At 45.0% G+C, this 23,538-nt stretch overlaps 1 protein-coding gene across 1 annotated transcript in view; it reads left to right on the top strand.

Annotated features, from left to right (window-relative positions):
• LOC126545225 (WD repeat-containing protein 11-like) overlaps nucleotides 1-23,538 on the top strand; it is a 289,213-nt gene that overhangs the window by 57,471 nt on the left and 208,204 nt on the right. Inside the window, exon 5 of the mRNA XM_050192989.3 lies at nucleotides 17,981-18,154. Coding sequence (XP_050048946.1) covers nucleotides 17,981-18,154 — 174 coding nt within the window. The remainder of the gene's footprint in view (nucleotides 1-17,980; nucleotides 18,155-23,538) is intronic.

Raw genomic sequence — 23,538 nt, forward strand, 5'->3', positions numbered from 1 at the left:
GAGCTTTTTCAACAGCACAAATCAGCTACTTCGTATCTCATGTGGGCCCTGTGCTGAAGTTTAGACCAAGGCTCAGAACAGAGTTCCCCTTTGTCAGGCTTATAGGAAGAAAGATTATGTACAGCCTCTCTTGGTAAACTTCGGGACGTATTGTTTCACGATAGTCGCAGCCTTTCCAGCTTGGCATGGTGCATGACGTCATTATTTTGTGTTCTCACGCTTGCTTGAAAATTAGCACGTAGCTGAATTGAAGCAAATTCGGCAGGGCACGGGAACTCTAGTCAGCAATGAGCATAGAAGGTATTATTTTCCAGCATACAGGCCTTAGCATTGCACTCTGATATTCTTGCTTGTAGTAGTAGTCGTTCAACCCTTGAAATCGCTGTCTTTTTACGTTTATTCAACATGTATTTTTCCGGCCAGATGGGCTGCCGTCAAACTTTCGATTTCAGCTCTTGGAGTTCACATGGCACATGACGGCGATGGCAGGAATGCACCTGAAGTGTCCATATAATTGCTATCGCAGTAATATAATAAGAGTATCAGAGTCCCGTGGCCCATCACTTTCTAGAAAAGAAGCAGTAACAGAATCGAACTTTCACCATGCAACAATTCGCTGTGTCGCAACAATGTCTTTTTTTTTTTTTTTGTCGGGCAGGGGCACTGAAGTGAAAAAAAAAAAAAAACTCAAAGAAAAGCAAGTTGGCCACAATCGAATGCCTTTTTTGGGCACCTAATGTGGTTACCGAAGGAATATCGAAGAAAATGAGAGACGCTTGGTCCACAGAGAGCCATGTGCATACTGATCGGTATGCTACACCGGTGAGACAAAGGACGTTCCAGAGGGGTTGCAATAACATCAAAGCGAAGGTGATGTTTTCAAGCGGAGGCGGTGAAATCCATCGAATCTGCACAGTGATGGCGGCGAGCGACCATTGTTTATTTTTCTCGTCTGCTAGCCAGAAAGTGTCTAAAACTCTGGCAGGCGAAAATTCAATCGACCTGAGAAAAACAATGCAGGCCAAAGTGCACCGCGCGGTGGTCGGGGAAATAAGAGAAAAACGCATGCGTTCTGGCTGGCTCTGGTAGCCCGCTAGTAGCGAGAACAAGAAAATTGAAGAGGCTGGCTTTACTGCCTTGACATCGATGCTTTGGCGCAGGTGAAAAACATGTTATTTTTTTCTGCTACATGACATTGCATATGAACCGCCACAATGCTTCGTCTCATAGGACCTCGCTGCGTGCTTTGCCCACTTGTATGATAGTGTGTTGATATGGCTTGTCTCATTGTATGGTCCGATGTACGACTTTAGAAAAGTCAATGCACTTTTGGTATAAAATGTTTATGAGAATTTTATGCCCATAAAGTTTCGCAATTGAAATCCATGCACTCTGTAGATTCCGCGGCCTCCGCGCAATGCCGCGACGAGTCCACTCGCCATCAAAACGCTCTTGAAACTTCGTGCTAGGATGGCGCTTCTCGCGTTATGTGACTCCAGGTGCATGGGAGCTGCCGCAAAATCCAGCCCGAGTTCGCAATGTTCATGCCGAAATGTCTTTTCATGCATAAAAAAATACACTATAGACAAAATCCAGAATGATTTCTGGCGCCAGGGTTTTTTTGTTCAGCGGTGCATGACAGCTAGCATGAAAAAATTTCGGGGGGGCGGGGGCATAAGCCCCCCACTGGCTACGCCCCTGGTCTGCTACACCAAGTTCCTTGGAGATGCTGGACACTGTTCACTATTTAGGTATCTGCCAAGCGACAGGTGCCTTCTGAACAATTCCATTACCAAGCCTGTATGCTGAGTCTAATGAGTGGTCTCTGCATCTGCAGAGGACATATTCTAGTTTTACATATTTTGTAAAAGTACAATAAAATTGCAACCACACCTAATATCCTATGACAAATCACACGTGATCTGCCATACTTCTTTATAACCGACCTCTTGCAAGGCAGCCGTTCTCTCTTTATGTGAGTGAACTCAGTGAAAGAATGGGAGTAAAACTCCTCCATTTTCATCTAATGGCTCCAGTGAAGCTGCCATTGCCGTGGCAGTGGCACCTTGTAGAGTGTGACATGTCATTTGTTTAAGTCACGAAGCACGCTCCAGAGTTTTTAGAACTCCAGTCAAAATATAATTGCATGGAATTCTACACAGATGCATTGAAGTAGCATGTCAGCATCTCTTATGCAGCAATAGGTCCAATGTTAGTTATCAGAATCCGTTGACCTGCATCCGGAAACCAGCATTTTCACATCAGAAGCCTATGCAGTAATGGTGGCTGCAGGGTGTCTACCAACCGGGAAAACCGGGAATTCTCAGGGATTTTGAGTAGTCTGAAAAAACTCAGGTAAAACGCAGGGAATTTGTGCTTCTATCAAGGAAAATTAGCTGTAATTTTATTGAAAGGGTCGAAAGTCGAGGTAATGCTGGCTGGAGTAACAGACAGGAATCGTAATTAATTGTCTTTAACGTCCTGTCGTCGGCTGGAGGAGTTGTCAGTGTACAGTCAACGACCGACTTTCCGGATTCCCGATAATTTGGATGGCTTCGCGGCACCACCACGTACCCCATAGAGTCAATGTATCAGAACGTCCGAAATTTCGGACGTAAGAACTTTTCGCCGTCCGATTTTCCGGAGGTTTTGCCGTGACCGCAGGTCCGAAACGGCATTAATCAAAGCCACCACCGCTGCCATTTTGATTACCTTGCCGTCTCGAACCGGCGCTCTCGCACGTAGATCCGCTGGCAGCCGTGGTCACCAAGGCGGCAACGCTAGGCCTAGCTGCTTCGACGTTCGCTATGAAGCTTCTTGCAGTTGGATGCCGTGTTTTTTTATTGAAATAATTCGCTGCTGTCAGCAATGGCATGGACTCCGCCTTTGTGGTCCTCGCGATTGGCTGTTAGATATGGGGCTGTTTCCTGAGCCCCCTTCGAGTTTCCCAGACCACATCGAATCGCAGCACAGCTAATTGAGAAGCGCAGAAACACGGAAAGCACATTCCAGAGGCGCGCACGTGCAAACAAGTTGAAGGCCCCCACTTCGTACGCCGCCGGTTGGGCTATTCAATGCTTGACTCTTCCAGAAAGCGAGGGGATAGCCCGGCATTTGTTGCAAGTAAATTGGGTCCCGAAGCAAGACGGCTGTAATGCGCCGTGACAACCTGACGGCTGTAATGCGCCGTGACAACCTTCTGGCTGTAATGCACCGTGACAACAAGACGGCTGTAATGCACCGTGACAACAAGACGGCTGTAATGCACCGTGACAACAAGACGGCTGTGATGTACCGGGAAGGCCTGGCAGCGTCTCACCGGCCGCCTTTGAAGAGAGCATCAATTGCACCACAGCAAGGCAAGACCGCGGGGAGCCGCCGGGTGTTACACCACCGCACGGGTGCCTACCATTGGCCGAAGGTGGCGTCATCTGAGCGGGCTCTCCCATTGGCCGAACATGACGCGCCTTCCAGAGATCGAAGGGCTTAAAAAAAGAGCATTCCAGAGATTCCAGAGCATTCCCGGATTCACCTCTCTCGAACTTCTTGCGACGGGCCGCAGCGTCCGAGTTGCTGCCGGCCCGTAATGACTGTACGACTGTTCATTGACGTCTCACTGTAAATAATGTAAAATAAACCTTCCCAAGTGTTTTCATCCCGAAGTCCTCCTCAACTCCTACATGGCTTAGAAGCTTGGAAAGCACGGTGCGTTGCATAATGTCGGTTCCCGAAAGTCAGCTTCGCCTCCGTACACAAATGTTACTTGGTGAAGCATACCAAGCGTGGGAAGGGGCTATCAGGCCCCGCGCACTCTCAAGTTCAACAAATAGCCACAGAGGGCGAAAAATCAATCGAGGCGCGTTTCAGTGTAAGCGCGCAAGTGGAGCTACTGTAATTTGGTCGCATACTTTAATTTGTGCTTTCTCTGCTAGGGGCGCTGAACATGCTGAATTTTTTACTTTACACAAATCATTGACATAAACAATCGAGGTGTCTAAGGATGTTTTTTACCTCAGGCAAATAGGCAGTTGATTTTTTTGAAATTGGATTGTTGAAGCTGCTTCTTAGTCATAGCGTCAAGGTTTTTGTACTTGATTAACCACCGACAGCCTATTGGTATCGATGTGTTTCTTGGCCGTTGGCGGTAAAACATTTTCGAAAAGCATGCTGGTTTCGTCTGCGAGTCATTACATAGACTTGCTATAAGGAGGTCTACTCTTGGCAAAAAATAGTGCCTCATATTGTTTAGGCGTTGATTATCATAATGAATGCAGCGGAGGTTGAGGGAGTGCGCTTGAAGGTACGTTTTTATGCCGTTGATCTCCATAACACCGTAAGTATGCAAACCGATGTCACAGAACACCCAATGCATCATTGTGTGTTCTCCGTCGTCGCTTGTTTGCTGTACGCCTACTAATCCTTCATTTCTTCTTCAAGTGTTGTATCCTCCTTTTGTCCTTGTTCTCTTGTGCTTCACTTACAGTATGTTGTTCCGTCAGCTGTAATGCGCATTTGCAAAACTAATACATGTTTGATAAGACGCAGTGGTTATCATAATTTCACTACACATGTATTAAGCCGGCACATATGGTTCAGATACAGATACCTGTATGCGGACTTGCACGACGTTGATGCGGAGATTAGGATAATTATGACACCCGTAAAGAAGAGGCAGCTGACGGCCGTAAGCTGTTGCGTTCTTTCCGCCAAACTACCCGGCCTGGTAGTGCTGTAAAGATGCTGTATAAAAGTGACACGCAGTGACAGGGAAATTATTATACTTAGCAGCCGACGTTTTGTAGCTTAGGTCTTCTTTCTTGTGCGTTTGTGCTACCCTTATTAATGAGTCATTTGTTGACTATGTTCTTGACTATCTAACCGCGTTTGTATGGATGCGTAGACGTGTGCTTTTTGTTGTGCTTGTAAAATGCAAATAAAATATTTTCAGGCTTACTCAATCTTTGGTGTCGTGTGCTTTTATTCCAGTCGAGGCCATTGTGCCGCCTGGAAACCGCATTCTGTCAGTAGCCCTACACGAAATGCAACAGCTGGAGCTTGGCGGCACAACTCGGGGTAACGGCGGCGTAATAAACGAAAAACCGCTCGGGATGCCTTTAAAAGTCAGTTCAGAGTGTGCCTTAACTCGATATGACTCAGCGCTACATATATTTATATATGTAGGCGCTACGTTTGCCACACAGCAACCAAACTGGCGGGAGCACGATCGACGCGCAGCTGCCAGAAACCCAGTAAAGCCACAGAACACCTGCGGCCATACTGTGCAAAACCCCGTTTCCGTTTCCTGTTGTACAGCGCCATCTGTGGTCGCATACTTTAGTTCACGACGCCACCGCTACGCTTATTTCCGTTGCACTGTGGAAGGTACAGTTTCCCTTCTCTAAGTTTGTTTAGGTGTTCTGTGGGGCTATTGCCATGGGGCAGTATGTATTCCTTAATTATACACACGTGCACCCGGTATTTCCTGTCACAGTACGAGCACCGATATGCCTAATACGTGTACCGGCAGGCCTTCAGCGTTTTCGGATGTGCCTGTGGCGGTTTTGAGCCCTTAAGGGCAGTAAATGACATTCATTCATTTTTTCCAACTGGCCGATTTTTCTCACGTTTTCGCGGCCCCGAGGGAGTTCGAAAAATCGGACGTCGACTGTGCAACTGACCAAGAAGATGCTTTAAGTGGTCTGTGGGGCGAATAAGTGGCGGAAGGAAGACAAGAACAGAAAGGACCTACACATTGAGGAATGAACAGGAAAGGAACCGTGCTGCCGCCGATTTGAAGTAAATTGAGCTCAAAAAACAGTGTTGGCTGAATGTTGTTTTATTCCATGTTTGGCTATTGGCTTCACATCAAATTTTTCATAATTATGGGACTTCTCCGTAAAGGCGGAGAGAACATCATCGATACTGGCTGGATGTTGGGGATTGGACATGACAGCCAGCCAATTAAGTCACTCTTCATCTGTCATGTTCTGCAAAGATGCCTTTACTCTCTTTGGTGTGGGAACATTCAGGAGTGATTCTAGGTCACATTAAACTAGAGCATCTGTTGCATTGCATGAGAGCTCTTCTCCTTGCATGGTCTGCCGTTTTGACTTCCAGATCTCCCACTCGCCTTTTAGTATAGGGACACGTGCCTTTCTCATATTTTTGATGCAAAACTCAAAGGAGGCCTGCGCAGACATTGTGCGGATTGCGTTTGTCCATTTCATTGTGGGACCATAGTGAAGCGCGTTTTGCGCATAGGGGCCGCATCACGGCTTAGTCAATTTTGAACTTCGTGCATGTGGGCCGACACTTTCCCTCTTTCTTTCGAGGGTGCCATACAGCAGCAGGATCATAAAACACTTGCTGCTGTCCACCCCCAAGCAGGCCAGGGGTCACCCGATTGGTCTGTTTGGGTGGGAACCCGCGCCCCCTCTCTCCTGGCGGCTCAAGCCAACCGGGGAACGAGTACACGGAGAGAAGCTCTCGGGTGGCGAAACGGAGCCTACTGGATTCCGATTCCCTTTGGTTGGCCGGCCTTGCCGAAGGTCCTTGACCCAAGGCAGCGCACACCTATTTGCTGCTCCTGTTCTAGAGGCTACACCAGAAAGAGGGAGCTCACTTCACATGTGCGGTCATACTGCACCAGGTCGCCCTCAGAGGCTATAGCGAGCTGAAGGAACGTTGCCTTGGTAGCATGATCGTTGGGAGCCATCCTCCTGTATAGAGGCGAGCTACAGGATTTTCTGATACTGTTGTGCCACCCTTGATTTGCGTGAGCTTCGGTTCACGTGCGCCGTTGTGATAGTTAGTCAACGCTAAGGTAGTCGTCTAATAAATGCCTTCCTTGTGCTCTGGGCCTCATCCTTACGGCGCCTTGTCTCGCTCCCAGTGGAGACCGAACGAGCGTCCGCTTCAGGCACACACAATACACGGGGCTTAGCTGATTGTCCCCCTGAGGGGCTCGGATCCTCAGACCCATGCAGTTGTCTAGGTGGCTCCCTGTGGAGCACCGCAAGACGGAGTCCACAACATAAGGTTACACTTGGCAACAGACCATGGTAGGACATATTGTAAGCTCTGTATATTGTATTTGTGTGGTGTCCGGTGCTTTGCGAAGTGGCACTAGAGAGAGGTTCACAGATTGTCGTTATAGAAAATATACGACACTCACCTGTAGTGCTCCTCTACAGAACTAGTACAATAATTGGCCCAATATTTCTGTGTGCCAATGGTACACCCGTGGCACTTCACAGTTCACACCCAACTCGGTCGCTCTGCTTGGATAAAAAAAACATTCCCTTGCTTTTATCGAGGGGAAAAACAAACCGCGAAACTGTCACTAGACTTTCTTACTCAACTTTAGCTGTAATGTTTATGCCTGCCTATGATAATATGGTGGGGAAATCTGCTTCTTTGCACGTGAGCAGATGCATATCTTTTGCAGTAGAGAAATAGTGCGTCACTGCTTGTACTTGTATACCTCTTTTGCTTCCAAAAATGGGTGAATAGTGTCCTTTCAAAAGGAGACTCTGGCCCACCTGGGGCCCACGCACTCCCCACCCCCTTCCCGTGTCTGCAACGCGGCCTGATTAGTGTAGCCTTTACGTGAGCTCTTTCTGCTGCAAATAAAGACACCTGCTGTTCATTAGTAAACAAATATTTGAAAAAGAGTCGCGGGTCAATGTTACTGAGTGCATTCAGCCCTTTTGCACTCGGCAGAGTCTGAACAGACAACTTCGTTGTGTGGTTCTGCTCTCTTGATCAGACACAGATGATAAGCAAATACTAGTGGATATCGCAGCTCGCAGCTCACTTTGAGTGAAAAGCTTTTATGTCAAGATGTACTGGGCCAGTCTTGTTACAGCAACAGAGAGAAAAACTTTCCTGGGAAAGTCACTTCGCCCGCCGAGTGCCGTGTCTGCTAAAAATCATTGCATTTCATTCAAATACAATCGTATTTCCCTTATTTTTTTTCTGTCTTTTTGAGTATTGCTTCCTTATTCTAAGTTTCTCAGTTCTATAAGGCTTGTTTGTGCAAACAGAGCATTTACAGTTAGTGCAAACATGACGAAATTACGGTAATGGGCTGAGGCATTTTAAAACTGCATTTGGCGAAGCATTGGTCAACCAGCCCTATATAGTGGTAGTTGAACGTGTTACTAAGATCAACTACTAAGATCATGTTACTGCATGAAAAGTATTAAGAAGGCCTAAGTAACACAAAATGCCCTGCAGGTTCAGCATGAAAGCTGTTTTCCCTTTTTTAAGTTCCTTTTTTTTTTTTACTGCCATCATGCTATTATTAAACACCTCAATATGTTCCTTTTGTTTATTCAACTTTGTATACTCTCCTCCTACACTACTTTGCCGCTCAGTGTTTGTTTTACTATGCTTATGCCGACAAGTGATACACCAATCTATGTGCGTTTCATGCAGACAGCATAAACATGATAGCATATCTGGTTGCAGGAGCAGCATGGGCCGCCTTATAATGTCACTACACCTCCATCACCTATTCCATGCTATTCCATGCTATTCTATTCCTGCTCATGCTATTTGCTAAAATCGCGAAGTATATATCCATGTGAATAAGCGTTATTGCAAGATGTATTACAGGAGAACCAAAAATTTTTATGAAGATATCATTTCAACAAAGCCTTATTTGTGCAGCTACAATGATGCTTTATGTGAAGCCACATTCGATGCACTTCTTTCGCCGAGTTACCCAGGATACCTTGCGTGTTGTCATTTCCTTCCGCTGTTTGCTCCCAGCACCGCCGCACCGGTCACTTGTCTCTTCAGCGCCGTTCACCTGTTGTTTTTTTTAAAGTGCGGAATGGATATCTCGCCAAGCGTGCAGCAGCTTTTGCTTCCTCGCGAGTCGTGACCAGTGGCGCCTCCCAGCAGACAAAGGTGGTAAAGGAAATACGTCACGCAGAGTTCCGGTTCACTCCGCCGATTTTGGCGGAGCATCTTTTTCTGCTCCACGGAGTGACTCCCGCTCTGAATCCACTCTGACTCTCCCATTGGAACACCTTACTCCCGCCCTCACTCTGTCATTGGAACAAACTTGTTTCGAAACGAGCAGAAAGACTTGCTCCGACTACACCATTGGAATTCAACATTACAGTGACTCCTCATCAGTCCATGAACACAAGCATAGGAGCGATTTCCGACGATGATCTGTTGAACCTGACCGAGGAAGAGCTCCTAGAGGGTTGGAAGGAGCAGAACGTTATCATAGTAAAAAGAATCGTAATCAAATGAGAAAACAAAAAAATGCCAGCTAAGCATCTGATCGTCACCTTCACATCCAGTGTGCTGCCAGAAATGTTAGAAACAGGATACACGAAAGTCCAAGTCCGACCATACATCCCGAATCCTCAGAGATGTTAAGTGTCGGAGGTATGACCACGGTTCACAAAGCTGCCGGGGCTGACAAACCTGTGCGAAGTGCGGTGTCCAGGATCACCCTTCAGATTACTGTAATGGCACACACCACTGTCCAAACTGTGAACGTGGACACGCAGCTTACTCGAGCCTGTTCTACATGGCAGAAAGAAAAGGATATTGACACGTGTACTTATTTATCTTTTTTGGGTGACTGCTTTTCACCGTCTAACAAACGTTATCGCTTGACGCGGGACGCGCCTGCATGTATCGGAAGTTTCTCGAATGTTATTGATGTTTCTACCTGTTGTCTGTTGTCACCGAAGCTTGTATAATCTGAGTGCATATGTGGCGCAGATTGTGTAGAATTTTCTGGAAGACATGCGGGCACCAGCGATTACTCTGGCACCTTCGATGACCCATGTATAAAAGCCAATGCGTTTAACCTACAGATCAAATTTTCTACGATCGCCGACTGTGCTTGCCGCTATCGTAGTTCTTTGAGTGTAGCCTGTTTTTGAGGGGACAAGTTTGCCCAATAAAACGCTAGTTTCATCATTCACAGTATTGCTACTGTGTTCTTAACCATCAGCACCACGTGACATTATAATCACACTCAAAGTAAAAGAAAACATCTCCATCCAGGAAGCGCTAAAGTGCATATCATTTCTTCTTACCGCAAGGTATGCTGATGCAGTGCGTAAGGGAGCAACACCGCAGCAAACTCCGGCACCTGCCCGGTCCACAAAGAGTGTGGCCATGCCACCAGCTCCCCCGGCGATTGCAGCCAGCACTGCTTTGCCATCCTTGACGTAGGGGCCATTGACCTCTGGATTGATGGCCTTCAAGGCTTCGCCTCTTCAGGCGAGGCCCATCCCGAAAACACCCCGCTCGTGTGAGCGGGGAGTGTTTAAGTCCAGCGGCTTCCAGGAGTCGATGGACACAACCCCAAGCCAGGCTGCGCATCCAGCGCATCGGGAGCGGCGTAGTTCTCATAACCGTTCCAAGAAAGACAAACCCCGGATTACGGGGCCTGTTAAGGCTCCGTAAGCCAACTTGACTCATCTTGACACGCAGCACAAAAATGCAAACAGTATGAATACAGAAATATTACACTGGAACATGAGAGGGCCTATGAACAACCTTGATGACATTAAAGAACTTTTACACATATATAATCCAAAGGTGCGTTGTGTTCAGGAGACACATCTTAAATGTACATAAACAATCTCCGGCAATATGCTCTTTTCCGGAAAGATTGAGACAATACTGCTGCATCGTCCGGTAGTGTAGCTATAATAATCGACAGAAGCATTGCCTGCTGGCAACTGCAACTCTGAACCCCTCTTGAGGCAGTTGCTATCAAAGCAGTGCTATTCAATAAACTAGTTATCATCACGTCTGTATACATTCCCCCAAGTTATGAACTCTCTAGAATGCTTCGTTGATGAGCGCCATCGCCCTTAAATAGTCGTCAGTGATCTAAACGCGCATAGCGCACTGTGGGGCAACTCTCACTCTGATGCAAGAGGATGAATAATAGAAAACTTCCTATTCTCTTCAAGTGCCTGCTTGCTTAACAAGAAAGCATCAAGATTCTACCGCCATATGCACAAAAGATTTTCTTCCATAGACCTAAGCATAGCGTCCAGTACATTTTTGCCATATCTGGAGTGGGATGTGATTAAGAACCCTTATGGAAGTGATCACTTCCCAATCGTTCTAAACCTTACAAAACAAGATGTCTCTACACACGTTCTTCAGTGGAAAGTCGATTCAGCTGACTGGATGACGTTTCGTGAGCTAACACATTGCCCTGGATATTTATCCTACATATCATGAGCTAATTCCCGTTCACCCAGCATTATTTCTGAGCCACGAGCCATGTTTTGGTTTTGAAACAGTACTAAAGTTTCTAGCAGATGTAGACACTATACAAATCATTTGGCCTGGTTATCTGTAGCGCAGCCTCGCCTGGGAGGCTTCAGCTGCACTGGAATATGTTTTCACAGCTTACGCCTCTTGGTCCCTGACTTGAAGGACTCTTGAGGCACTAGCACTATTGTATAGGTTTTGTTATATCATGTCTTCCTAACGGAACTTTTATGCTCATAGCACATATCATTAGCCATTGTCATGATTTTGATTCTCATATATTTTACGCAATTTATGGTGGATTGTTTTTAGGCTCTTATACAGCCATGGGACATCTCCCACTTGTCACTCATTAATTCATTTCATGCAAAATAGAAAATTCATTACTATATGTCATGGCGCTCTTTGGCCATAGCTGGCCCTTGCGCCATTAAACACCACACATCATCATCATCATCTTTACTCTTGCACAGTTAGTCAACTCCGTACTCCAAACCAATGAAATAGCCATTGTCATTTTCTTGCGCATAAAAAACACATTCAATATGATCTCGCCTTCCATATTACTAAAAAAAGTTAGAATCTTAACGGCTTTGCTAACAAGACACTTCAGTTCTTTTCTAGCTATCTCCGAGATCAGAAACAATGTGTTGTATTTGACCACATAACCTCCAAATTTAGAAATATTACATGTGGGATAACCCAGGGAACCGCTAGGCTCTATATTGTTCTCCTTATACGTAATTACAAAGACGGCGCCGAATAAAACAATACACGAAGAAGGGGGACACGAGACAGCACAGCACAGCTTAACCAACTAGCCCACCAACACATGCTCAGTTACCTTATACATAAATGACCTCTCGTATGCTCTGTCATGCAAAACTGTAATGTATGCTGATGACACTGCATTAATTTTTCGAAGTAACTCTTTCTACATACTCACGACAGAGTTAGCAGCAATTACCACGTGGTTCTCTCGTAACAAACTAACATTAAATACTGACAAAACTAAAGACGTTATAATTCATACCAGGAGAAAAAGTTTAGATTATAGCCTTCTGAACTTGCATATTAACAGCAAACCCATTGAGCGCATTTCCAAGTTTAACTATTTGGGTGTAGTAATGTATTAAAACTTGCATTGGAAAGAACAGGTTAATAATATATCGAAAAAGCTCGCATTTGCATGTTTTACACTCATTAACAATCACTGGTTTCTTCGAAAAGCACTACGTACTTCCAAAATAACAAGCTTCGATATTATATTTTTCCTTATTTCAGTCACAACTGAGTTATTTCAGGAAAATATGGGGATTCACTTACATAACGTACATAGCGCTGGTTATACGGTTACAAAAACGCACTTTGAGAATTATAACATTATCGTCTCCTCATTGCCCAAGCACACAATTATTTGCACATACTCGGACACTACCGTTCATGTTACAATGAAATTATAAAACTGCAGTTTTGGTGGATGCTACACAGTCAAATCTCGATATAACGAATCATACAGTATCGTTGAAAATCGTTCGTTATTTTGGATTATCGTTGTAATGAAAAACTTGTGGTTATAAGCCAGTGGACAAACCTAGGAATGAAAATCACGTACCTTGGCAGTAGATGCGTATGCAGACAAGCACAGTCTCAAATAAAAATGTTTCACTTACTTCAAAGCTGCTTTATTTGAAGAAACCAGTGATTTTTTTCTGGCGCATGCAGCACGCACTACCAATTAGCAATGCGTCTACATCTTCCACTTGGCGCAATACCTCATCGGGTATGTCATTGCACCGAGCGATAAAAGTGTGGACTTTGTTCATGTGCACTAAAACATCAATGTTCGACACGATCTCATCTTCTGTGTTCGGTGACCCACAGTTGTCTTCTTTCGGGTCGTCATCAGCACTGGAGAAGTCGTGAATGCAGTTAACAATCTCTTCGGTTGTCAGGTCTGCCGCCATTAGTGCTGCGCTGTCACTCTTCACATAGTCTTCGAAGGAAGAGACGGCAGGCAGCAGTTCAGCAACCTTGGTCCGCAGGTCTCCTGTGTTGTTGTCAGTCACCTTCAGGTCATCTTCAATGTGCACAGGCACTTTGACAAGCGCTGCTTTTTGCCAGCATTTGCTAATGGTGGATGCCTTCAAGTCCCACCAAGCTCCTGTGAGCATTTCTGCTGCCTGACAAATATTGATTTCAGTCGGCTGCTTTAGGTGGATGTTGATAATCAACCGCTGCACAAGGCGCTTAAGAAATTCTGTTTTCACACTCTTTATAATGCCCTGGTCTAGGGGTTGCAGCAAGGACGTGTTGTTTGGCGGCAGGAACTCCAAGTGAACGTCGTCAGGCGAACATTCACAATGTGAGCCAAGCAGTTGTTGACAACCAGTAGAATTCTTCGGTCATCCCTCCTCATTTGGTCTTCGAGTTTGATGAGCCACTCGGTAAACAGGTCTCTGGTCATCCAGGCTCGTTTGTTGGCGCAGTAGTCGTATGGTAACGGCATGACATTTTTCATTCAGTGAGGCTTCGCATACTTGCTGATGACGACCAGTTTTTCTTTGTGCCTGTTGCACTGCAGCAGAGCAGGACTGTCACACGAAGATGTGACTTCTTCCCTCCTTTGCACTTCTGCCCTTTGAAGTGCATTGTCTGGTGCAGCAGGAGCTGATAAAACATGCGGTCTCATCCGCGTTGAAAATGTCGTTCAGAGTACGATTCAGCCACTTCTAAACAGCTATCACTGCGCCAGGACTCTGCACCTGCCCTGTAAGCAGCCTTTTTTTTCGCCCGAGACCACCTGCCAAGTTATTCCGTTCCTTTGGCGAAAATGAAAAGGCCAACCTGCACTGGCGTCGAACCCAGTTATTTCAAGTGCATCGGCAAATTCGCAGGCTTTTTCTTGGAGCATTGGGCCAGACACGGGAACATTTTGCAGTCTCGCATCTTTGAACAATGTGAGAACAGCTTGGTCCACATTTTGAAAGTTTCCCAGTGCAGCCGTTTCCTCGTAGGAGCGAGTTGCGATTCTCGGTGAAGCTTGACAATCTTGTCTTGGTCTTTCAAAATGGTCACCACGGTTGATGGGGCAATGCCACCCTGTGTGCACATGTCGATTTGCTTTTTCCCTACGTCGATTTCCTGCAATACATCCAATTTGTCCTGTAGCGAGAACTGCTTTTGCTTCTTGGTGCCGTGGCTAGCTGCAGTCATCGTAGGATCTCGTGCAAACATGCCCGAACCTTTGTCACGAAGTTCTTTGTGAAGTTCGTGGTGACGCAGTTGGCATTCGACATGGTGATGATGATAGCTACTGCAGTCGCTGTTTCTGTTCCACGCGAGAGTTGCGGCGCTATTACTTTTAGCCGAATTCGTAATTATGATGTTCCTCAGTTATAAAGGGGAAAATAAACTACATGCGTTATTCTAAAATATGCGCTGTATTGAAATTCGTAGTTCTTAAATATTTTTACATTGAAAATATAGGCAATATGGCGGGGATACTTAAAATATTTCTAAATTTGAGAAATTCGTTAATGTGGGATTTGTAGTAACGAGATTTGACTGTAATCAACACTACCGTATTTGCTCGCATAATGATCGCACTTTTTTCTAAAAAAAAATTGACAAATTCAGGGGTGCGATCATTACGCAGGTTAAATTTCCCATTAAAAGAAACATTTTCTTTTTTCATCCTGCATTTGAGGCGGGATGACAAGCAAGCGGCTGCCGCTGTCAGTGCGGGACACCAAAACAATAATGGCAGCCGGCGGAGCAAGCCGAACGTGCCGAACGCGATTATTTTTCTTCTCCTGAGTATATTACGTGCATTGAAACAGTTTCTTCATATCAGTAATGAATAATATCATTAATATTGGCAAGTTTGCGACAATAACATAGCCATGTCCACTTTGAGGGGACAGAAACGGAGATGGGTGCGCTTAGCTGTCAGTGACATCGAAACACATGGCGGGCATGCTGCGGAAACTGTGGCATTTGTCTTCACTGCTATCCTAATACGGCACGTTTCCGCTAAGGGTGAGCGAATATCTTAGCTGCGTTACAAGTGGCGACGTATGAATAGGGTACACTTCTAACGTATCAGTGTAAACGTGGCCACTATCGTTGCCGCTCGCGATTTGTTGCGTGCCCACGAGTGCAGACGAGAAGAATCGAAATGCGCCCTTTATGTTGTTGTTGTTGACCAAAACCATTATGAAGCCTACAAATAATATAGCCGAGGCAAGTTTGGTTGTAGCTTTTTTTTTTTCATGGAAGTGCGGAAAGTGATGAAAGGAATGAAATGGGGCACCTGCTTAAGAATGTTGGCTGCGTGCAGACTGCTTGGTATGTCTTCAAGAGTCGTTCGCATAGCATTCGACAGATGGTAAGCGCGATCATCATTAGCTAGACTTGGCACACGACATATCGCTGCGACAAGCTCAGGGTGCAATCATTACACAGGAAAGAAAAAAATCTAATTTTGACGACAAAATTCAGGTGTGCGATTATTATGCGAGTAAATACGGTAATTTTCCACTACCCTTGAGTTTCCTGTGTTTACCAACCCATAACGCGAGGCACGCAGTGAACGGTAACTTTAATCTCCCAACCTGCCGAAACTTATATGGGGAAAAATTAATTCAATGCATTGTTGCTAAAATTTGAAACTCCATTCCCCTTGAAATTAAACTTGCACGCAACTTTAATTCCTCTTGTAATATACATTTTTTAAATCAGTCATGTAGCAATTGAACTTGCAATCGGAATGCTGCAAGTCTACGTTCTTCGTACGCTATTTCTAGCATGTTATTTATATTTTTCTACTGGAAAGGTTTGTTGATTCGAATGTACATGGCGCTTTTGTAATTTTCTTTGTATGTTTGGCACTGCCTTGTTAGTCATTTCTATTATATTTTTTTTCCACACATATATCACGGCTTTGTATTTGTCGAGATATTAAATTGTATTGATTGCGATGTGCGTGTTTCTTTTTGTTTTTGTTTTTTGTCCGCTGTTTAAAAAAAATGAATGAAAAAAAAGACTACACTGCTATTTATCTGCATCCCTGTCTAACCTATTCACTGCACCTCTTCTTTTAAACCTGTTTACATAAACCTGTGTTCATGGTTATATTGCGCTTAATTTTGCACTGATGCTATTAAGTGAAAGACAGGACATGGACGTACGTCCTTCTAAGCGCAAACTAAGCGCAATGTAACCATGAACGTTTACCAACTAGCCCCCTTCATTGCTTTACTAAACCTGTGTATTAGATTTGACTGATAACTAGCCATAAAGGCTAACGGTCCAAATATTTCTGTAAACATTTTATCTCGGTTTTATTGACAAACTCTGATTTGATAATTTGATTATATATGCGAGGGTTTTGGCTAGAGTAACCAGCTGGATGCTCTGATGAATATTGAGAATTTTACAAGCATGGAGTTGTTATTGCTGCCAAACATATAGTGTGAAACATCTAATAACTGTTACAAGATACCGTGTTTACTCGTGTAAGGCCCACCCTTGTGTAAGGCCCGCACCTTCACTTTGGAGTACGAAAATTTGGAAAAAAAGTTTGGCACTAGTCACAAGATGGCACTAGTCCATATCCAAAATATCTCTCAGCGACTGTAAATGTGTTCATAATTGGCCGACAGTGGTTATGTTTATTTGCATAGCAATCTGAGTGCAGTTTGAGGCTTCAGTGAGTAGCCATAAGCCTGCCTAGTGTAAGGCCGCACCCAGTAAAACTTCTGAAAAAAAAAGTCCGTGTCTTACACAAGTAAATACGGTATACCAAGAGTTTAATTTTTTATGCTGAGGTGCCAGATTCCAATTTCAAGGCCACGACTTGTTCCACGGACAAATCTTCCAAGAGTCTTTTTTGTATTTCCACATCTGTAGTTAACATGTGAGCCAACTACAAGATCTAATGCTAGATTGGTAGATTACATTTAAAGTTTACTTAAAAGTCACAGCTCATTAGACGAGGGTCCGACGACCCAGTTTAGTACACTGAGATTTACCCATTATGCAAGACCAACTAGTCTGAATTTTCCTTTGAGCCACATTTACTGGTGGTAGAGGCTTGGTTGTTCAAGAATGCAACATAAGATCATAAGACGGGTAGCAGAAACACCTACAAGATTTTCCCACTACCTCTTCACAATGTCTTAAACTGTCAGAACACCTGGCCAAAATTTGTCCATTGTTAATTTACAAAAAAAAATGGTCGCACTGTATTCATAGATAATGAAATTTCATTATGGCAACTTTTGTTGAGTTTTCCTGTGCAAAAATGAGCGATATAAAGCGGGAATGGAACCCTTCAAATCGTGATGCTAAATGGGCATCGTGAGCAATGCAGTTAGGGTGCGAAATTTAAAGGAGGCTATTTATACGTTGTTATTTTTGCTGGCAACACTTTTTTTTTATTGTTGAACAGTAGCAGAAAGAGCTTCAAAGTAGTTGTGCACCAGCTGAGCATCATTTAGTGTCTCCTTTTAACCCTTAGTGATCTTGAGCACTTACCTGATTTCTGCGTGTCGGGCACTTCTTTACATCTAACTAGAACTGACCTTTTCGTGGGCGGGAGGGGTCCAGTGCATGACTGCAAAGCCTTCTAAGGTAAATTATAAATCCTTCAAAGTGTGGACATGACCATGTATGACTGTTCCAAATAAGAATGTTTTGCTCTGTGCAGAGCTTGGTTGGCTCCTAGGTGGAGATAACAATCACCACCTGCTGCTTGCTCTCTACTCTATGGGAACCCTGGTTCTCTGGCATGCGGACACTGGTGCCCAAGTCTGGAGGAAGTGCTATACTGAGCCCCCAGTTTCATTCTCCTTGGACCCATTCTGCGAAAGCAGAGTTTTGTGTAAGTGGACCTTGTGCCTGTCTTTCGAGTTAGGGATTTCTTTGTAGGCAAGCTGCAAAGTGTGATGCCGTGAAGATCCAGTGGTAACACTGTTACATTTCATGCAGACAGAAAAAATTTTGACATGCTCTACTGGCTGAAATTTTCTCACAGAACAAAATTAATATCGCCACGCATCCCATTGTTGTACTCCTTGAAGGGGACTACTTTCACCACATCATTACTCTTATGTTATTGTTCTCGTACAAGAATACACTTGCTATGCCAGGAACTTTTAAAACATTGTTGTTACTTTGGTAGCGAGATGGGCCAGTCATCAGATTGTACACACATCGTGAACAGTGTAATACGTTCTTAAATTGACTCAAGAACTGCCAACTGCTCTGGAATGTACGATAAAGAATGTATAAATAGTGACCAGACTCGAGCATACAAGAACTGAAATTTTGGCGAGTTTGTATGTATGCATAACTGCCTTAACTGTGCGAGGAAAAGTACAACACAAGAGAAAGTGACAGGACAAGTGCTAAGTTCAAACTAAAGTTTATTCCAGGCAATAAGCACTTTTTGTAACCACCGACACAAAAGCAAAACAAATCATGGCACCTGCCCCTGGAGAATACCAAACATCTAAACTTTATCTGTCATACCACTGTACCCTGAGAAAAAAAAAAAAGATAAGATAACCATAATGTCAAAGCAAAAAAATCACGCTGGAGCTCAGGCACCTACAGCAAAGGCCTAGACAGTATCAAGTTGGTACTACTACAGATGACTCTTTTTGAGAAATTCCAGTTCACTGTTGTCAAGACTTGTAAGAAGCGAGTTCATGTAAACGCGGTCAGGTCGGGCTCAGCCAGCCCAGGTTTCTGACTAGACCCACTCGCATCGGGTTCATGTAAATGTGGCCTTTGCCGTGCAGTGGTCGGTGTGGTCACTCATGACAGACATCAGCACAGTACACAAAATAAAAGGAAAGCTCAGGAGTTCACTGTAGACGAAATGTTGCGTTTTAGTATTGTTTGCTGCAGTTCAGGTAGCAGAACGCAGGGCCAACTCACCACACCGCAAAGGAAAACACAGATAAGTACAGGGTGGCTAGCGTCGCTGTCAGCACTGCTATGTTTAGCTAGTGCACCTTGATTTTTATCAAGGTGTATGTTTCTCGCATAAATTATATTGAATACTATTTTTTATGGCAGGAGCATTAATTTTAATAGCTACGAGCATAATTAGAAGTTACGTTTTTGTACTTGTACAAAAACTAAACACCGCTGAGTGCACCTCTGGCAGCTACTTTTAAAAACACCTTATTGGCCATGTGACCTGACCACAACTTTCATGAGGTCGAACTCCTTTAGGAAGTCTCGCACTCCTTTATCCTAAAGGAGTTCATGGGTGCCCGTGTGACACGGGTATAAATTTCGTATACTATCAAAGGCAACAACAGCAGACAAAACAGACAAACGAAAACCACAGCGACGGAGCATTCTGCACGGCTACGGCAGGAAAAAAAAAACGCACAAAGGGGGAACCACACAAGAGACTGATTCACCTAGCATAAATCAGCATTTGGGCCCTGGAGTGGTCAGTCGCTCACAGAGGCCGGGCGGTCTCCGCAGCTCAGCTGAGTTGCGGCCAGTTGCAAGCACGTCAGCCCAAAGACAAAAACCCAAAGGGCAAATAGCACTTCTCCCAAGCGGCAGAGCGGTTCAAATAAAGGGCACAGGAGGGAACGGGGTGCCTTGGCTGTGGCGTTGCAGCCAGGCACAAAAAGCAGCGGAAGTGGCAAAACATGACCTCTCCCCACTACCCTCAGCGAGCGAGCACGTGATCATTGCGTGATAACCGCACGGCCGCTCCAAAGATATCGAAATGCACATGCATTCCCACAACCGATACTGTGTCGGATCCACCATTTTCTGTTTCGTTATTGGAAGATAGTACTCCTTTCAAATAAAGCATGACCCACCAAATTTTATATTTAGTTTGGACATTTGTTATACCCATGTTCGTTATACAGTTAAGCCTCGATATAATGAAGTCTGTAAAATTAGCAATTTGATTCCCTATATAAAAATTTTGCTATATTGAAATTAAACCTTTTATGCAAATAAGTAGTCACTAATGGGGTTTTCTTACATGGAAAGGGCCGCAGAACTTTCTGAATTACCAGGCTATTAAAAAAAGCAAATGTGCATTTTGTTGAATTTTAGAGTCGGCAATGAAAGATACGGCTTCATGCTGTGTCGACAATATCTTCACATTGTTGGTACAAAGCGGAACCAGTCATGCTTCCGCGTCCAGTCTGCCCCCGGAGCTGATAGTATTACCCGTAGTGGGACAATGCTATCATGAAAAGCGCTAGCAGCAGGTAGCAAATGCTTCATCTGCCTCACGCTTCATCGCATCTCCAAAACTCGAGATTACGCATCCTTCAGTACTTAAGTCTCAGGAAGACAGTGCACATGATACCACGCCACCTTGGCACCTCCACTCTTTGCACACGTGGCAGATTACCTCTAAAACAGGGTGCACGAGCTCTGTATGCACTTCGTCGCACTGACAGCCATGCGCAGCCATGGCCACGCCATTCTGCCCTCACTTCCCTCCCTCACACGTGCTTGATCACATTAATCAAGGGCCCAGACACACAAGAGATACGCTGTGTTTTCCTGACACTTGTGTGCATGCGTGAGTTGTGATGTGAGGAAAATCTGCGGAGAGTGCCTTGGTACTGCAGAGAAAGGATGCACTTTGCTCCATTTGTCCCTAGCCGACCTGCACTACGTGACTATGGATGAATACTCCCGAATAAGCTGTTGTTCCACTGGTAATTTCATGGTGTAGTGTTGTCGTAGCACTGCGTTCATGATTGAGAGGCCCATCATTCTAATTGCACACACATTTTTTTTTTCTGTAACTGCATTATTATATAATACTTCCTTGTAGACTAGTTAATTCATACTTGAATTATAAACATGCTATGCAAGATGCACAAGAAAAGAAAAATTAGGACAAGACAGAGCGCTCTGTCCTGTCCTCTTTTTTCTTTTCTTGTGCATCTTGTGCAGCACGTCTATAATTCAAGCATTATTATATCTTTTGCCCCCTTTCACTTCTTCAGCAGTTGTTTGTTAGCTGTGTTTCACCACCAGACCTGACAAGGAGGGTTTCTGCCAAGGGGAATGAAGCGACCCAGTGCAAAGCACAGCTTGAGGGAGGAGGGTTTAGCCCAGACCAAGGAATAATGACATGTTGTTAGTACAGATTTGTTGTATTATATGCCTCGCCATTACGGATCCACATCGACCACTGTGATCTCGTTTGGGCGGAACTTAAGCCCCCATTCTTGTTTAGTGTGCATTATCATCGGCTAGGGTGAACAGAGCAAAGTGTGTTCTCCTCTGTAGTACCTAGGGGCAGCCCCCAGATTTCTCTCTCACAACTCACACTTGTGCACAAGAGTCGGGCAAAGGCGGTGCAGTTCTTGCATGTCTGCATCCTTGACAAAACGTAAATACATCGGTGCTCATCAAACCACCATCCTTCTCGGCTCATCCACGCACACTTTCACTCGCGTCCAAAATACACATCGAGCAGGGTGCAATAGTATCTTATTGCCCTTGGACGTCATACTGAACATGATGCTGCTCTGCTTCGGTGGTTTCTCTTGGTTACGCAGCGCGTCTTTTGAAATTTCAAAACTGCGTTCACAAGCAGCCACTTGTAATTCAACCATTCAACCATCTGAGTCTGTGGAAGTTTCCATTTATTGTCTTGGTGTTTCGTCGTGGCAGCAGTAAAATGTTTTTATATTGAAATCATGTACAATTGCACGTTGTTATATTGAGGTTCTAAATACATGGTGTTTTATAGACAAGAAGTTATAAAAAGTTAAATACTTCATTATTTGTTATACTGAAGTTCGTTATAATGAGGTTTAAAGGGCCCCTCACCAGGTCTGCCTATTTTGAGCTGGCAAGTGCAAGCATACAATGCGCGCCAACGATCGTGTTTGCAAAGAATTACAGTCGAACCCGACTATATCGAATTATTCTATATATTGAACAATTTCTGGGCACGGTATAGTTACAATGAGTATACATAGCAAAAATTACGTTTACATCGAACAAAAATAGCAGCGACTCCCGGTATATTGAACGTCGAGCGGCGGAAAAGTGCCCCCAGAAGTTGGCTTTCCCTCGCGGTTGCGAGGAAACCCGACGGCGCGGCTCCATCCAACCGCTCTCCCTACGTGACCGCGCTATTTCGGGCGAGCCGTCGACATCCCCCTGCAAAAAATAATGATCCTGGCCCGCCCGCAGCGCTTGTTCAGACAGCCAATCAGAGGCTCTTGTGCCCTCGTCGTGCAAAATGGCGAAAGTGCGAGTTGTCACAGTGCTTTTCTGGTTCATTGTGTGTGTGCCTTGTGGGCCTTCTCCCGCAGTGTCGCCGTGATGAAGTGGCAGAATTTGCCTTTTGTCGTGAAGCTCGAAACCATAAATCGGGTCGAACGCTGTGAGAAGTCGGATGTGTCCTTGCAGCGTGAAGGATTCCGAGGAACGCTCTCGGGGCGTTCTTGAAGAATAAGGGGGAAATTAAGGCTAAAGTGGCCAAACTCTCGCCCCAGTGCCCGTGGCGCCTGACGCGTACGCACGGCCGTGTACGAGTGGTTCATCCGAAATTGCTTCAGCCGTGCCGGCTTCCGCGTGCTCGGTGATGACTGTAAATTCTGATGAATGTGATGCAGCCGTTGCTGGTGTTGCCAAAACTTGGAGCGAGCTGTCAGAATTTCCAGAAGCTGTTGACGAATCAACAGTGGGCGAGTTTGTGAGTGTAAGTGATGGTGTCGCGACCATGTGAGAGCCCGAAAACGAAGACTACATTGCCGACATCGTACCGTCGGCACAAGTAAAAGTGGGCACAATGAGGAAAGCAACGACGGTCCTTTGCCTAAATCCTCCGAAGTAATTGGTGCGCTCGCACTAGTCCGGTGCTTCTGCGCGAATACCGAAGGTTGCAGCCTCAGCTGCTCCCGACTCCTTAGACAATGTGGAGAAGTGCGTGTGTCGCAGGCAGTGAAATTTCCCAAGCAGGAAGAAATGCAGGACTATTTCATGCGAAAATAAGCTAGTTTCATCAATAAAGTGATTTTATACATGGTATGTGCTTTTATGACGTCCAATTATTCAGCAGGCTTATATTGAATTATGCTCTATATCGAACTGATAGGCGTTTTTTTGCGTGTTCGATATAGCCTGGTTGGACTGTACATCGCTACTCACCGCGAAAAGGTTTTTAAATTTCAATCCGAATGCCGTTTTTCCTTCTCCTTGCGGCCGCTGCAGTCCAAGCTGAATGGTGACATACTTGCGTCCCTG

This window comes from Dermacentor andersoni, chromosome 1 (genome assembly GCF_023375885.2).
Source record: "Dermacentor andersoni chromosome 1, qqDerAnde1_hic_scaffold, whole genome shotgun sequence".
NCBI lineage: Eukaryota > Metazoa > Arthropoda > Arachnida > Ixodida > Ixodidae > Dermacentor > Dermacentor andersoni.